The 17,918-nt window shown below is 38.9% G+C and overlaps 1 protein-coding gene across 3 annotated transcripts; it reads left to right on the forward strand.

Moving 5' to 3' along the window:
• The first annotated feature begins 7,429 nt into the window (after positions 1–7,429).
• On the forward strand, positions 7,430–14,484 carry SETD9 (SET domain containing 9). 3 transcript variants are annotated; one of them, XM_037799462.1, is made up of 6 exons: positions 7,430–7,682; positions 9,256–9,623; positions 10,818–10,941; positions 11,734–11,849; positions 12,638–12,739; positions 14,020–14,484. In XM_037799462.1, the coding sequence occupies exons 1-5, from the start codon at positions 7,585–7,587 to the stop codon at positions 12,688–12,690; spliced, it is 759 nt and encodes a 252-aa protein (XP_037655390.1). In that variant the 5' UTR covers positions 7,430–7,584; the 3' UTR covers positions 12,691–12,739; positions 14,020–14,484. The 3 variants fall into 3 exon arrangements, with proteins under 3 accessions (XP_037655390.1, XP_037655389.1, XP_037655388.1); XM_037799461.1 differs by having other exon boundaries at positions 7,433–7,682; positions 9,256–9,566; positions 12,634–12,739; XM_037799460.1 differs by having other exon boundaries at positions 7,434–7,682; positions 12,634–12,739.
• Positions 14,485–17,918: the final 3,434 nt, after the last annotated feature.

A 17,918-nucleotide genomic window follows, 5' to 3' on the forward strand; every position in this document is an offset into this window, starting at 1 on the left:
GGCAGCTGAGCTCCTGTATTTCAGCAGCAATTCAGCCTATGCAAATTGACCACCAGTGGAAGAATTATTTAGGCAATTAAACAACATCCAGATGAGGGCAGCAGAGTAAAACTTTTCTTTAATTTAAGAGTTATCTTAATAGTGTGTTGACTTTTCCAGATATCTGAAAATCAAACTTCACCTCACCTCTTTTTCAGGAATAAAGCAGAAATATCAGTGTTCTTCTAAGAAAACTGAAGAAATTCAAGGCACTGATAATTCCGTTTTTGCAGTCTAAAATGTAGACTCGATGTCTATCCATTATTTGTCAAAATGTTCCTATTCTACCACTCCTGACAGTTACAAACAAGGAGAGTCTGTACCAAGTTACTTGATACCTCTTTTTCTGCCCTCCTATTCCCAGGACCACTCTGCTGTCTGGCCAGCTGGCCGTCCATCCATCATCCTCCCAGGAGTCCGTCCGTCTGTCCGACCATCCATCCATCCATCCATCCATCCATCCATCCATCCATCCATCCTGCCAAACACTGCTCGTCTGAGTTTCCCAAGCCCTATTTCTACATGCTACTCCTCTGCTTAAGAATCTTCAACGAATATCACCTACTAAAATCTCAAGGTTTTCCAAAAGTTTAACCTTATTTGCCTAAAATCTTTATTTCCTATTATTCCTAACACATTATTTCTGCTTTACCTAGATCATTACATCCTTGCTCTCTAATCCCATTGTGTTTGATCCTGCCTCTGCACCTTTGCACATGCCAGTGGTTTTCAAACTTTTTGGTTTCATAATTTGATCTCATAAGAAGTTGAGAACTCCTGCCTGAGAATCTTCTAGTTGACACTTAAGGCTGACATATCAGCTATGTACTACACAACTCTATGGGGCCTCATTAACATTGTAGTCATAATTTGTATATTTATTGCAATTATTTACCAGTAGATGGCAGTAAGGTGGCTGGAGGAATAGGTGACTTTTGCTAACTTTCTCTTCTTTTTTATGCAGTGTTTTAGGTTCTGTATCACAAAATGACTTCAAAATACTTCGTGTCTAATTTTATCAATATGCAATATATGAGTGTAATTCATAAAATCGGCATAAACTTGAACATCCAGGGACTTGTCACATACTTTTCAAAATTCTGAATCACAATATGTGGTTCTACATTCAGTTCTCAAATGTTTTGACCTCCAGATCCCATTATACTTTTATAAATTATTGACAGACCAAAAGAGCTTCTGTCTGTGGGCTATATCTATTGATATTTACTTATCAATATTAAAACTGATAAATTTTAAATCTTTACTTATTAATTCATTTAAAATAGCAATTAATATGGGCAACATATATTTATAAAAAATAACTATACCCCCTCCAAAGACTGAGAAGAGTGGTATTGTTTATATTTTTGCAAATCTCTTTAATGTCTCATTAACAGAAGACAGCTGGATTCTCATATCACTTCTGTATTCATTCTGCTGTGATAGCACACCTCATGTAAGCTCTGGAAAATTCCACTGTACCCTCATGGGAGAATGGAAGTAAATGAAGACAAATAACATCTTAGTACCATTATGAAAACAGTTTTGACCTTGCAGACCCCTGGAAACTCCCCAGACCTTGCTTTGAAAACTTCTGGTTTATGCTACCCTTTCCTTCCACCTCAATTCTACCCATTTCTCTTTGAAATACTCCCTAACTCCAGTAACTCATAATGAAATTCTGTGGTAATTTAATATTTAATTTTTCTAAATTACATGATTTTCCCAATTAGACTGTAATATTTTGAAACTGAACCTACATACGCAGTTGTCAGTGAATAAATAATTTGCCAGTTATGTTACTCGCATTAGAAGATGTAACTATTCAACTATGCTAATTTGTTAACATAAACTCAGTCTTTCCTTCAATCTCCACAGAAACGAAATAAACTCAGTCTTTCCTTCAATCTCCACAGAAACAAAACCCTTAACTTGTTTCTCTGAAGGTGGGGAGAGGTGCCTATGCCTTGCTTGCTCAGGAGCAGATGAACAATGGTGGGTTAATTCAAAACAGTTCAGCAAATTCCTTCCTTCATTTTCCTAGTAGATTTGTTTTCCCAGTCTGGGCTATTTTATATCTTATCTTCTCACCCCAAACCTTCAACATTCCCCGACAAACCCCCCACCCCCACCCCCACACACACATACACACATATCAATTTCTTTTTTTCTACTAGATAATTCTCATCAGCACACTGATATGCTAGAGAATCTTTCATCTTGTCCAATTCCTCTCCATTTCTCTGCCCCACTTTTAGTAAAATTTATTGAGATTTGCATACACGTTTCCCCTTCCTTACCTTCCTTACCTCACATTTGCTCAACACACTCAAATACACTCCAACCTTCTACTGAAACTGCTTCAGACCAAGTCATTGCTTCTTGTGAAACCGAGTCACTGTTCAAACTGTGTAAACTGTGTCCTTTGCCATCTCCTTTTCCTTCCTAGGTGATCTCATCCTGTCTTCAGGGTGAAGACTCTCTTAATTTACATCTCCAGCCATGGCCTCACCTCTAGCTCCAGATGTGGCTAGTTAACTACTTATTTGACATTTCTCATAAGCATTTAAAACTTTATCCTCCCACATCCAATCCATCAGTAAGTCCTGTCAGCTCCTCCTTCAAAATATAATCCTAATCCATTCACTCTTCTCCATCTCCACAGCTATCACTCTAGTCCAAGCTATCATCATCTCTCACCTGACTAATGAGTTAGCCATCTAAATGGCTTTTCTGGTACAGTGACTGCCCACTTACGATGTATTCTCTACATAATACCCAAAGTGATCTTTTGAAAACATAAACAGATCGTATCACTCCTCTGCTTAAAACCCTCCAGTCACTTCCCAATACACTAAGAATCCCAACTCTCACCATGACCTTCAAAGCCCAACATAATTTAACCTCCTCTCTCTTTCTCTGTCTTCATCTATCCTTGTGTGCCAGTTTGAATGTATTATGTCCCCCAGAAAAAGCCATATTCTTTGATGCAATCTTGTGGTACAGATGTAACAGTGCTAATTAGATTGGAATCCTTTGAGCGTTTCCATGGAGATGCGCCCCACCCAACTGTGGGTGATGACTCTGATTGGATAATTTCCATGGAGGTGTTACCCCACCCATTCAGGGTGGGTCTAAATTAAATCACTGGAGCCATATAAATGAGCTGACAAACAGAAGGAACTCAGTGCAGCTGAGAGTGACATTTTGAAGAGGAGCTACAGCCAAGAGGGACACTTTGAAGAAAGCATAGGAGCTGCAGATGAGAGACATTTTGAAGATGGCTATTGAAAGCAGACTCTTGCTCCAGAGAAGATAAGAGAGGACAAATACCCTAAGAGCAACTAAGAGTGACATTTTTGAGGAACTGCAGCCTAGAGAGGAACATTCTGGGAGAAAGCCATTTTGAAACCAGAACTTTGGAGCAGACAGCAGCCACGTGCCTTCCCAGCTAACAGAGGTTTTCCGGACACCACTGGCCATCCTCCAGTGAAGGTACCTGATTGCTGATGTGTTACCTTGGATACTTTATGGCCTTAAGACTGTAACTGTGTAACCAAATAAACCTCCTTTTACAAAAGCCAATCCATTTCTGGTGTTTTGCATTCTAGCAGCATTAGCAAACTAGAATACCTTGTTTCTTACTTACTATGTGGCTGCCTTTTACTTGCTTGAACACATCAAGCTCCTCCTCACCTCTGTGCCTTTATATTTCTTGTCATTTAGGTCTCAGTCATTCATGTCACAACTTTCCAATAATGCTACCTGTCTCCCAGATCAGGTTCTGGTAGGCAACAAACAGCACACACAAATTGAACAATTTGGAGGAAGTATGTAAAGGTATGGGCAGAGTGAAAGGAAACCACCAGGAGATGGGATAGAACTGTAGGGCTAGTAATAATGGGGCACTATTACTCCCCGAGGCAGAGGGCTGAAAAAAGTACCTTTGGTCAGAGTATAGCCGGTGCCCAGAGACCCATAGTTCACTCTCCTCCCTCCCTGTAGTTTCCTAACAGAGGTCTCCATGGTCCACTAAATGAATCCACCAGGAAGCAGGAGGGCAAGAAAGCCTTTTGATGTGGTTCAAACCAGTCACCCCCCAGGCCTTGGGTAGTGCTCTGAAGGGCTACAAAAGTATCCAGCCCACTTTCTTCCCAAAATCCTGCCTTGTTTTCTTCATGGCACTAATCATTATTTGACATTATTCATGTGTTTACTTAGTATCTGTCTCCTGCACTAGAGACTGGTACAGGGTAGGTGCTCAATGAACATTTATTGAAAGATTGAAAAACCCGATTTGAGAGATGAAGAAAAAAAGCAAGGGAACACAAGTCACCAAAATCAGGCACAAAAGTGGGGTTATAACTGGAGATCAAACAAAAATTAAAAGGTTAATAACAGAATATGTGTGAACACCATCAAATTTGACAATTTAGATTAAATTAACAAATTCCACAAAACAAAATTTGAAGAGCCCTCTGTCTTTAATAGAAATTAAATTCATTATCAAAGAAAACTTGGTCCAGATGGTCTCAATGGTGAATTCTATCAAACAGTAAAAGAAGAAACAATATCAATTCTATACAAATTTTTTTTTTCAGAAAATAGGGGAGGAAGGAACAGGTCTTAATTCATTTTATGAGGCTAACACAAGTCCAACAAATAAAACCTGAAAATAAAATTACAAACAAGCCAGGAACCTGGAAATTAAAACACACACACACTCACACACACACTTCAAAAGAAATGTGGGATGGCAAACAAAAGCATATATAAAAACCTGTAGGATGATCAGAGAGGTATTCATAACTGAGTAGAGTTACCTCAGGAATCCAAAGATGGCCAAACATTTAACGATGTGACATTATAATTCACCACATTCCGAGAAACTATATGACCATCTCAATGGATAGCAGAGAAAAGCACTTGATATTCATCACTCATTTAAAATTTAAGACAAACATACAAAAATTCTTCGCCAACTAGAAAGAAAACTTTTTAAATGCCATAAAATGTACATAGCAGAAAATTACAGTAAATATTTAACTTGAAGGTAAAAACTTAGAAACATAAAGAAGAATGAGGTAGACTTATACAAACTAATATTGGCAGATCTCCAAAATATATTTTAAGTAAATAAAGGAAGTTGCAAATATTTATGATGTTTCATATAAAAAAACACTCAAACAAAATACTATGTATTTTCTATGGGAACATACACAGGTATATAAATACATAAAAATAAAACTGGTAGAAAACACACCAGTCTGATAACTTTTGTGGAGAGGAGGCAAGGACCAGGATTCAGGAAGTACAGTGTTATAGGGTAAGATTAAAGGAGACATTAGCCTTTTTTTTACCACATGTCTATGAATTTGTTTTCATGAATTACTTGGATAACCAAAAATTAAGTTTAATTACATAAATTTAAAAGCCACTGGAATAGACATAAGAACTGCATTTTTTAAAAAAGGTAAGCACATTACTATAGGCAAGATTTAACTAGTTTATTTTGGTTCCTCCTAAGTTTGGAGCTATAAAGTCACTTCCTTCAAATATCATTTTTTAAATACCTCCTGGAACTGAACTGACTCCAGTCAGCTAGTCAGATGAATCTCGATTATGCCAAGTTACCTGTTTTAGTATGCCAGGGCTGCTATGACAAATACCACACAGTGGTTTGGCTTAAACAAAGAAATGTGTTGTCCCACAATTTTGTAGACTGTCAGTCCAACATTATGGTATTGGCAGTGCTCGGTTCCTCTGGGAGCCTGTAGTGACCACCATCACATGGTGTGCTTTCTCTCCTTGTGTCTGTTCTTCAGATTTTCCGCTGACTTCTGGCTTCTAGTGACTTCTGGCTTCTTAACACTATTTACAAGGCCTGCAGTCACATGGATTAAGGCCCACCTCTATTCCTTTGACCTCAACTAAATATTAGGATTTTCCTATTCCCAAATGAGCCCACACTTTAATAACAACATCTTCAAAGTTCCTTTTTACAAAGGGTTCTCACCAACAGGAACATGGATTAAGACTTAAACATGTCTTTCGTAGAGGCAGATTCAATCCCCAACATTGCCAAACACAGGAGAGCCTCCAAAGTTTGCCAACACCCTATGATAATGGAGTGAAATAAAGACTTTGGCAGATATTCTTTCTTCTTTCACTCCTTTTTGGAAAAGAACAAGTTATTCCAGAGGCCACTGGCTCTTGCCTGAATTTCCACTAGGTCTTACCTTTATTTTGGACTTTAGGATTCACCTCACTGTCAGACAGAGAATAAGGAAACAGACTTTCCAGCCTGAGGAAAATAGCACCAAGACATTTATTTCTGAATAAACACTTGTTGATTTGAAGATAGCTGTAGTTGATTTGAAGATGGCTGTAGTTTGCCTCCATTTCCTGAACTTGTCCTAAATGTCTGTATGTGTGCTGGGGGAGAGGCAGTTACAAAAGTCCTTTCAAATTTCACCTGTGGAGGGACTACTTCCCTCTTCAATGAGCCAAAGACATGACAAGAAAACTACAGACCAATATCCCTCATGAACATAGATGCAAAACTTCTAAACAAATTTATAACAAATTTAATCCAAGATTATATTAAAAGGATAATACTTTATGCCCAAAGTAACCTACAGTGACAAAAAGCAGAGGCATGGCTGCTTGGAGTTTGATGGGGAGGCGCCGTGGGGCCCTAGGAAGGAATTATAAAGGGTCATAAGGAAACTTTTAGGGGTGATAGATGGGTTTACTATCTTGTTTGTGGAGGTAGTTTTACAGGTGAATACCTATGCAAAAACGTTTCAAATCGTTGACTTTAAATAGGTGTAGTTTGTCGTATGCCAATTGCAACTCAGTAAAGCTGTTCTTACAAACATTTCGTCTGTGTAGTTTTGCCTTTGGGTGTTCCGGAGAATGAAGAGAAACACGGGAGTAAGAACAGGGCAGCAACGCTTTTTTTACATATACTTGGAAAACCAAAAAATATGATAACTTTTTGGGACATACATTCACTCTGGTGGAAGGGCCTGATGTGTAGGGAAAACCTGAAATTCTTGCTCCTGAAGGCCCAGGCTGCTGAGAGGCAACGGAGAGAAGGAAAGAGGCAAACGTTGAAGAATAAGACTGAGTAAAGATAGAGGATAGTGCAGAACAGAGTAGACAGACGCTCAGTGACAGCAGTGGCTGGGTATGAGAGGCGGCCTGGGCAATCCGAAGGAAGAAATTAGGTAGTAAACTTTTATGAAGTATTCCTCGGGAGTAGGATGCCCTCTGAAGCCCCGTGACACTCGCGCACAACCAGGGTTAGTGTGTGTGAAAACACACGAGTGAATGCTGAAAGGAGGAGGGCATAAGGGGGCCTCCTTCCAGTTCCAGGCGCCTCTGATTCAGCGAGCTGGGGTCAAGAAAGGGGAAGGGCGGAAGCCAAGCGCTAGAGGCGCCGAGTGGAGGGACACCGGGGCGGAGCGGAGGAGGGGCGGCACAGCCCGACCGCGACCTGCCAAGCCCGCGTCGTTCTCTTCACGGCGCCTCGGAGCAGCCATGCCGGGCCGCCTGCTGCGAGGCCTGAGGCAGCGATGGCGCCGTTACAAGTACCGCTTCGTACCCTGGATCGCGCTGAACCTAAGCCACAACCCGAGGTGAGAGGGCGGGGAAGATGGGCGGGGATCGCCTTCCTCCAGTTTCGGGGAGCCAAGGCGGTCGCGAGGCCTAAAGCGGGCGGGGCCTGAAGTGAGCGGACCCGGAAGGGGCCGCGGGGCCTGAGGTGGGCGGAACCTGGCGCTGGTGGAGTGGGAGGCAGGCAGGACCTGAGGTGGGCGGAGGCTGAGGGGCCTGAGATGGGCGGGACCTGAGGCTGTGGAGTCCACTTGGGCGTGCCCAAGATGGGCGGGGGCCTGGTGGGCGGAGCCCGGGGATGGTGAAATCTGGGGCGGGCGGAGCCCGGAGGTAGGCGAGGGTCCTGAATCAGGCGCGGGACCTTGGGTGGGCGGGGCCTGGAAGTCCATTTCCCAGCGCTCCCTGCGCTGCAAGACTTGCGAGCCCTGGGTCGGCGGCTGGGCTGCAGCTTAATGTTTCGCCCTACCCTGTTCGCACTATCTGGGCGCCTGACGCCACCCTGTGTCTTGAAAGAAAACAGACTTTTCAAAGGGAAGAAAACTCGTACCGCTTGAGAGTGCGTGGCATTCTCCCCGTCAAAGCATAATTGAATTTCTTTAGAAAAGCCACTCAGGGTTTATTTGTACATCTCTGTAGAAGTATGATTAAAGCAGCCCAACTCGGCTGTGAGGATAACAGCTTGGAGTAGTTAACGCATAAAAACGTGCAAAAAGCAACTAAAGTCACATCGGAGTGTTGGGTTTATAATAGGGGGTCAGCGCTGTAGGGGAAATGATAAATCTGTTCTGTCTGAAGAAAGGGTTCTATAGCTGAGTGATGGGATCAGTGTTACTGCTGGCTTTATTGTGTCAGTGCTAATTATCTGGAAGAAGTCAACGTTATGCTCACTAAATACACAGGCAAGTCTCCGTTGAAGGCCAATTGTGAACCAAGGAGCTTTCACCAATTTCATATACGGACACTTAGGAATTCGTGATGCTTCGTTACCATAGAATCGTGAGGCGGGAATTGTTACTTTTTGTTCAGAAATAAAAATAATACAATTATGAAAATAAAAACGATGTAGTCTTTAAATAAGTAAGTACTCCTGGTAGAGAATGAGACAAAGTGTATAATGTTGACTTAAATTTGTCTTGGAAACTACACGCCTCTAAAACGAGCCCTTTCAACGTGAGTGTTCTCTTATGATAATGTGCAAGTAGCTGTAGATGTAGAGGGGGAAAGGGCTGAGCTATGTTTCTGCTTCTGGGTCTGCCACTTACCAGCTTTAGGAGCTTGGGCAAGTTCCCTAATATCTCCAAGTTTCACTTCTCTTGTCTGCGAAAATGAGATAATATATGTAAGGATCCAATAGCGTTTGGCACAAAGTGGCCATGTAAGTGTTTGCAATTGTTAGATTGTGTGGGTATTGTTGGGAGTTATATAACTAGAGCTGCCCCCAAACAATTATTTTCTGTACTTCTTAGTATTATGCCCTTCAAACACATGAAAATAATCTTAATAGTCTTTTAAGGCCGGTAACCCAGAAGGCATCAAGAAAGTCTGGCTTGATTTATCAGTTGAAGGGTGGTGAATAGAAACTTTTCCCATTTTCAGGACCCTCCGATATGTTCCAGAGGAATCCAAAGACAAAGTTATCTCAGATGAAGATGTCCTGGGACCATTACTGAAAGTTTTCCGGGCTCTATTCTTAAATGATTTCAATAAACAATCAGATATCTTGAGTATGCTACCAGAACCTGTTAAATCAAAATATCAAGACTTACTGGCAGTACAACATCAAAGAGTGAAACTGCTTGAATACAGACATCAACAGCAAAATATCTTTAAACCAGAAGAAGTTCTTTATAATACGTTGGGTTTCAGTGTTGCCCTAGCACCTAGCTCATTGATTTCTGCTGGAAAAGGTGTCTTTGTTACTAAAGGATTGGTACCAAAAGGCGCAGTTGTATCTATGTATCCTGGTAATGGCATGATTAGTACTTTGCCAAAAGTTTCATATATACGGATAAATATAAGTTCAACAAAATGCCTAGCCCTGTAATCCTTGAGAGTAAGAGTTTGAATTGGAAATTCAAGTTTCCATAGATTTCTTTAATCCTAATTTGGAAACTTCCTGGTTGCAAACAATGTTATGTGTTAGAAAGTATTCTGGAGTATTAGCTGGGATAAATGCGTTTTTCTTTTAAAGAAACTTTTCTAGTCAATGTTTAAATTTAGAAGAATATAGTGTGTCCTACTTTGATAAAGTAGATTATGTAGAAAGCACTTAGATAAAGTAGATTACATAAAAAGCACTAGTCAATAATTCAGTTTGGCTTGATATCTAAAGACAAAAGTGGTATGGGTTAAAACATCAAAGATACAACTTAAAACCATAAATCACTGAATAAAGATCTTCCTGCCGTTTATATACTTGGAAAGTAAAGCAGTTTCTTTGGTCATTGATTGCAAAATGCTCAATAGAATATATTATTTGTTAAACTAACATAATATTACTTGGTATGGTAGAAAGTATTGTGAATGGTGGTCAGATAAGAAGTCATTCTGCTACTTGCTAATTTTATGTCCTTAAGCAAGGGAATCTCAGTTTCCTCATATACGACTAACCTCACTTTGGAAATAATAAATAGAACAAGGCAGCAAACAAACAAATAAATAATAAAATAAATTTAATAAATAAACACACCTGGCACATGGAAAGCACCAAGTAAATATTTTCTCTTTCCTCTTTTTGCAGTGAAAGGAGAAAGAACCTGAATGTCAGACTCATTTATTCTAAATATTTCTTCATTACTTAATTGATCACAAAATATATTCTTTAATAGATGTATAATCAAACTCTATTTTTTAAAAATATGATTGTAAAACTGAGCCTAAAATGCGATGTTCATGTTATTGTTAACCAAGATAGTCATATTTTATTCGACTATGTGGACAAGTTGATGTTGTGTTCCATTTGCTACTGAGCAACTCTTGAATGGGGAAAATAGTCAAAGAGAATGTGATGGTCCACATAGGAGGTGAAATGTTAGAAACATATGGAGGAATTAAAACATATTCTTCCATTTTATGCTTATGTTCCAGAGAAAGGTCCTTATCATGATGTTTATGATTTTTGCATGTTGCTATAATGTCTTTGTCTTATTATATAATAGGTACAGTATATCAGAAGTATGAGCCAATCTTTTTCCAGTCCATTGGAAACTCATTTATTTTTAGATGCCTAGATGGGGTACTCATTGATGGAAATGACAAAGGAATATCAAAAGTTGTGTACAGGTAAGGTGATGCCAATGTTCATATTTAATTAAAGGAGACAGAACCACATTTACCACAATGGCTATGACCAATAGCTTTTGTATTTTTAATAAAAATCTATTAAGATAGCTGCTGTGTAGCAACTCAGTTGCCCTGTGAACTAAACAAACAAAATTTTTCAGAGTATTTGCACTTACTTGGTTTTAGGGTTAATTTTGTATTTTTGAATTCTGTTTTAAGATACAAAAGGACAGTCCCTTAGTGTGCCGGTTTGAGTGTATTGTGTCCCCCAAATGCCATTATCTTTGTGGTCTTGTGTGGGGCAGAAATTTTGGTGCTGGTTAGATTTGCTTGGAATGTGCCCCACCCAGCTGTGGGTGATAATTTTGATGAGATGTTCCCATGGAGGCATGGCCCCGCCCATTCAGGGTGGGCCTTGATCAGTGGAGCTATATAAATGAGCTGACTCGAAGAGAGGGAACTGAGTGCAGCTGTGAGTGATGTTTTGAAGAGGAGCAAGCTTGCTAGAGAGGAGCATCCTGGGAGAAAGCCATTTTGAAACCAGAACTTTGGAGCAGACGCCAGCCACGTGCCTTCCCAGCTAACAGAGGTTTTCCAGATGCCATTGGCCATCCTCCGGTGAAGGTACCCAATTACTGATGTGTTATCTTGGACACTTTATGGCCTTAAGACTGTAACTGTGTAGCCAAATAAACCCCCTTTTTATAAAAGCCAATCCGTCTCTGGTGTTTTGCATTCCGCAGCATTAGCAAACTAAGACACTTAGCTAATGCTTTCATGAAACTGTTTCAGATCTTGCAGTGGGAGAGATCAACTTGGCCCTTTAAAAATGAGTGATACTACGTGGTTAACAAAAGAAATTCATAATCCACTGGCTGTAGGACAGTATGTCAATAATTGTTCAAATGGTAAGTTGGCACCATGAAGCTGTGAGACTAGATGTAAGTATGATGATGGTTAATTGCCCTCCTTTGCCTTATGACTGACAGCAGTGGTGTTTAACATCTCAGCTCTTTAGAACCCTTAAGTAACTGTAATTTTTTGAGGGCAGTTATTACAGGGAGAGTTTGGGAAGATAATGATACACAATTCTTGGAATTTTTTTATTTACTATTTTCTTTTCTGATTTTACAGTGAATATAGGCAATTGATAACCATTGCCCTTTTGATCATTATTATTTTAGCATTTGTTTTATGGTTGTTAGAGATGATTTTGTTAGTGGCTCAGTATAGCCTTACAGGTGAATCACTAGATTGGTATCTGTTTTCTGTTGTTATGTTTGTGAGTCACTTACCTTCTCTAGAACTTGGTTTTCCCATAAGTAAGAGTTTGGTCATCTGGCTTAGACTTTGAGGTTAGGGAGTCATGAATTTGAATTCTGGCTCTTCCACTTAACCTTTAACCTTTCTGAGCCTGTTTTCCTGATCTCCAAAAAGTAAATAAGTCCTATTTCAGTTTATATCTATCTATCTATCTATCTATCTATATATATACACACAGCTATATAAACATATATATACACACATACAGTTATATAAACATGCGCACAAATAGATGGATATAGTTCATTCAGCAGAGTGTGGGGAAGATAATAGCGATTAATTATTTGGGGCAAGTTCTGATAATCTAGTACTGTTTTCCATGACTTTGTATCATGGCTCTGTTTCTAAAAATTATGTGCTTTTTCCTAGACAGAGCTGCTAATGTCTGTTATCAGGAATTTGATGTGCCTGCAGTTTTCCCTGTAGAACTGAAGCAGTATCTTCCAAACATTGCCTACAGCTCTGACAAACAAAGGTTAGTCTTCTAAAGAGCAGTTCTTGTCTTCTGACTTATGCTGTTCTTAACTATATATTTTTTTCTAAGAAATACTGATATGGGGTAAGATTTTTTTTCAGTGAAATTACAAGTAACTCAGATTTTTGTGTTTATCATCCCATAATCTGTTAATATAGGCTTATTAAGAATTAAAAACTTTCTGTTAACTTAGAGCATTCTGGTTATAATTACTCTTTTTTTTTTTATGTATTACAAGTATTAACCTTATATTTTTTCCAAGTGATTCTGTTATTTTTCCTCCCCACAAAATCTTCAAAAATGTTTTTACTTGAACTAGGTTAAGTATCTTCTCCACTTCATAGGAGAACCACCCAGTTAAAGAAAGGAGCCACATTTCACTATTATTTCTTTTGACATTTCACTATGTTAAGTTAGGAAACCTAACAGTGAAAAAAAAGGAATGTATCCAGAAGATACATATTTTTAATGTAACATATTTTCTATTCATTAAGTGGAAAGTCTACGGAAAATACTTAAGTAGCATTTTAAAAATATAAGCAATTCTGTAGAGCTAAGAATTCTTTATTAAAATGCTATAGGAAGATATATTATCTGAATACCATTTCATTGAGCTACCAGTTGCAAACAGATTTTAACTTTCGTGGGTCCCATTAAATTAGCCTTTTAAGATGGATGATATTTAAAACATGGGCTATTCCTTATACTTAAAGTTTGATAAGTTTTGTGTCTGTGTATTTGCGTATTTAACAAGTAGCCTTGCTTAGCCACATACTTTGGGTTATGATGTCATTTCCATTCAAAAAGTAGAGGAAAAGATAGATGAGTAGGGATTTGAAGGTGTGCATACAGCACTGTCTTATTGTGTCTAGAAAATGTCTTTTTTTTAAATTTCCAATTAATTTCAAGTGATGTTTCCAGCTTTGCAGAATTCAAAGATATGAATTTTTATTAATTCTATAATTTCATTCTAAAATCTTTATTGTAATACCAGTTTTGGGGGCCTGAACATATACACAACATTTTCAGAAGAGGTAATTAGTTATATAAACTTATCGATTTGAGGTCTTTTTAAGTGATATAGAATAGACATGCTCTACTTTAGAATGTGTCCATAAGGGATTGGAACTATTTCCTCATGGAAATCAAATATATAAACTAAGACGGTAGTAAGGAATCTGTTTAGAGAGAAAGTTACATCTATAAAACCCTATAGATTATATTAAAAATATGAGCTTGTTATCTGTTAGTACTTCTAACCTTTGTATACTTTTCTCTAGCCCACTTCGATGTGTTGTTCTTGTTGCACTCAGGGACATCAAGCAAGGAGAAGAGCTATTTTCAAATTACTACACAATTGTCAGCTAATTCTGTGAATCAGAAATTAGGTTTTCTACTCATTAAGTTAATTCTAAATATTTTTGTTACTTATTTCTCTGAGTTCCACCTGTAGAACAAATACTTTAAGACCTAATTGGAGTAGGAATTTTTGTTTTTATTGATATTGTATTCATGTTTCAATTCATGATAAAGGCTGCTTGCTTCATTGCAGTTTCAAATTTGTAAAGCAATTTCGATTTTAATTGGTTTTCACCTAAGCACACAGCTTATTAAATTAAAACCTACTGCCTGAACTTACCATTTCAATTTTTTCTTTTGTGTATTTTTCTTTCTCTGTGGTAGTTTGTAAAATTGTAGCCAAGTCATCAGCAATTCTTGCAGTACTGCTTACATGTATAAACTTGATTCTTACAAAGTAAAGTAAAAAATACCTATTTTAAAATGGAATTTGTGTTGCTGTCAGTAAATTTGTGTGTGTATGTAATTTAAAGATTGTTCTAGCTGGGGGAGAGGAAAATGTGGAGTCTTTATATACTATTTTCTCTACCCTCATGTTTGAACATTTCCACATGCCAAAAAAAAAAAGTTAAAAATGAGCAGAGAGAGATCCTTTGAGAGATCTTTTTACCATAGTGTTTTAGTTTCCTGGTGCTAAAACAAATACCATTCAGTGGATTGACCAACAATGGGAATTTATTGGCTCACGGTTTTGAGGCTAGAAGTCCAAAATTGAGGCCTCAACAAAATTATGCTTTCTTCCAGAAGACTGTCACATCCTAGGGCTGGCTGCTAGAGATCCCTTGTCCTTGGCTTTTCCGTCACATGGCAATGCATATGGTGGCATCTTCTCCTTTCTCCTCCAGATTCTGTTGACTTACAGCTTCTCCCATGGCTTCTCCTTCTGTGTCCTATTTCCTTTGTTTATAAGGACTTCAGCCATATTGAGTTAAGGCTCACTTGCATTCAGTTTGGGCACACCTTAACCAATAACATCTTCAAAGGTCCTGTTTACAAATGGGTTCACATCCACAGGACAATGGGTTGGAACCTGAACATGGCTTTTGTAGGGAACATTATTCAGTTCCCAATACATGGGAACATAGCTAAAAAATGGTGTTGGTGAGAGGAACACTTATGCCCCACTTCTTGTGTTTCCAGAGTTAGGGGCTTCTATTAGCACTGGCACTATTATGCCACTGGCCTCTCCAACCATAGGATGAAGAGTGAGTTCTCTGAGAGTAACTTTGGAGAACTAGGTAGGCTGAGACTCTTCTAATTCCTTCCCTGTAGACTTCGCCAGCAGCAGAAAGAGAGTCTGGCTTGCTCTGCCCTTGCAGTAGCCATCTGGACCACTGCCTGACAGAGTCTAGTTCAGAGGTGGAGTATTAGCAATGCCACCAGGCCACAGCTCTGAAGCCACTTTCTCCAAAGTTTTGTTGATAGTAGTTACTTTAATTTCCATCGACCTGACTTCTGCATCTAAGTCTCAGTTCCTAACTTGGATGGGGTAAGAGAGTGTTCTTTATTGGGCCCCGTAAGCTTGTTTAAAAATTCTGTTTAACCAGAATTTTACTCTGATCGTCTTTACTGTTACTTCCCTGATCCAAGCCACCAGGTTTTCTCACCTGGTGTATTGAAATTAAAAAGCCTCTTAATTGCCTTCTGTTTCTACTTCTGTCCTTCCGCCATCCCCATACACACACCCTGCACCCCTGCCCCTCCTACTACTATTTTGTGCACACCACCAAGAGTGATCCTTTTAAAATTTTAAGTCAGATCTTAACTCATGTCTGCTCAAAACCCTCCAGTGACTCATTTCTCAGAGTAAATGCCAAAGTCCTTCACATACATGATGTAGCCTCTCATTACCTCTGATCTCATCACCTGCTCTCCCCTTGCTCATACCACACCCCAGCCAGACTGTCTTCCTTGCCACTCCTTGAACCTGCAGGCATACTCCCACCTCAGGACCTTTGCACTTGTTCTTATGCCTGGAATGATCTTCCAGATATCCACATAGCTCAAGCCTTCCCTTTCTGCCACCCTCTCAGTGAGAGACCTTGCTTACCCACCCTATTTAAACTTATAATACCCCACTCCCACCTGTGACAATCTCAGTCCACTCCCCTACTTTATTTTTCTCTATAGCATTTATCACCAATTATCTTCCCCAAAAGAATGTTCAGTGGAGACCAAGTGCCTAGAACATCGCTTGACAAGTTGACTATTTATCGAACAAAGGAATGAACGAGATACAGGTTTGTCCCAATAGCTATTATTCTTTTGCCTCACAGCTTAAGGGAATTTTTGTTGTTGTTGAATCAGAAATTATTAGTCTAAGGTGTGAGTTGATCATGTTAAGAAAGGGCTTCCATTTGATATTTAGCATGTATGTATACACAAACCTATGAGAGCATTTCTGACTTTTTCCCAGCTTCATTTTTATCTGTCACCAGGATCCTAAGAAACCAGAGGGGCTCATAGTGTAGTGAAGCCAATTTACTTAATCAAGACCTGTTACAGAGAGCTTTATATAAAATATGGAAACAACTCCTTTGAATGTTTTAGGCAAGGTTCGAAAGGCAAAAGAGTTAGGCACCATATTTTTGTGTGACTTGTCAGAACAATTATATAATGTGAACTATTTCCATAAGAAAGAGACTACCAATATTTTGAAACTATTGTCAATTTTCTTGGGTATGATAATGACACTGGTTATGTAGGAAAATGATCATTCATTAGATTTGGCAAATTAGGGGCCAAAGTATTTAGAGGTGTTAAAATGCCTATGACAAATAGTTCAGAAAAAATTAATATATAGAGATCAAATATGGTAAAATGTGAACTGTTCAATCTGGCTTTTCTTTTATACTCCCTTTCAACTTCTCTGTGTGCTTGAAGATTTACTTTTTAAAAAATTAAGGAAAAAAGTACCATCTGCTGAAGAGTAATGTAAGCAATCAAATGTTTAGTGAATATCTACTATGTGAAGGGTCTTAGAGGGATACAGAGAATAAAGCATGGTTCCTGCCTGTGAAAAGCTCACAGTCAGAGTATAAATCTTGCCTAACAATTTGACTCGGTCTGGGATGGTAAGGTGGGATGGAGTGAACATATTTAAAAAAATAAAATTCCAACTTTAAGTTGGAATAGCCATGTTTTTTTCTAAAAATTTTTTTTAGGTTTAGTTTATAAATGTGACTTCATTTCTCACATGCTCATGGAATGCTTTTATGAATTCTGCACCAGAAAATAACTTTGTGGCATATTAGTTATTAGTTTTATCTGGTTGTAAAAACATGCCTTATCAAATCCAGGTAGGCACACAGAGTGGGTTCTCTCTGTAGTGAATATCAGCTGTTGCACAATAAACCTAGACAAACTTGAGAATTAAATTCAGTGCTCCTGTGCAGTTTTGTGACAAGAGAACCTAAAACAGGCATGAAAACAGAGGCTAATGACTAAGAATCACCTATCTGGATGGGAAATAACAAAGTGCTGTCCAAGGGACTAGTCTAAATGAAAATGAATGCCAGTATATATGATGAAATGTGAAGTGAGAAGTCAGAGAAGCTGCAGGTTCAACAAGTGTGCCACTGATGGAAATTAATAGCCAAAATTGAGACGGTCTACAAGTTATAGAGATTATTGTGCTTCCATGAGGCTTCTCCCTCCCCTGAAAACCCCCAACACTCTCCACCTCCCATATAACACTTGGCTATATTCAATATACCTGTGCTTGTCCTCCGTACCCCTCCCCTCACCCCAAGGCACTTCTGTGCATCTGTGTTTCCCCGAGTCCCAGAGTAATGCCCTCACGTGTCTGCAAACAAAGGAA

This window comes from Choloepus didactylus, chromosome 11, assembly GCF_015220235.1.
Source record: "Choloepus didactylus isolate mChoDid1 chromosome 11, mChoDid1.pri, whole genome shotgun sequence".
Taxonomy (NCBI): Eukaryota; Metazoa; Chordata; class Mammalia; order Pilosa; family Megalonychidae; genus Choloepus; species Choloepus didactylus.

Excerpts from the sequence above, each read along its gene's own strand:
- SETD9 (XM_037799460.1), top strand. The coding sequence starts at position 7,585 with ATGCCGGGCCGCCTGCTGCGAGGCCTGAGGCAGCGATGGCGCCGTTAC. Across the intron at positions 7,683-9,255 it reads AACCTAAGCCACAACCCGAG|GACCCTCCGATATGTTCCAG; the intron begins GTGAGAGGGCGG and ends TCCCATTTTCAG. Across the intron at positions 10,942-11,733 it reads ATATCAAAAGTTGTGTACAG|ATCTTGCAGTGGGAGAGATC; the intron begins GTAAGGTGATGC and ends AAACTGTTTCAG.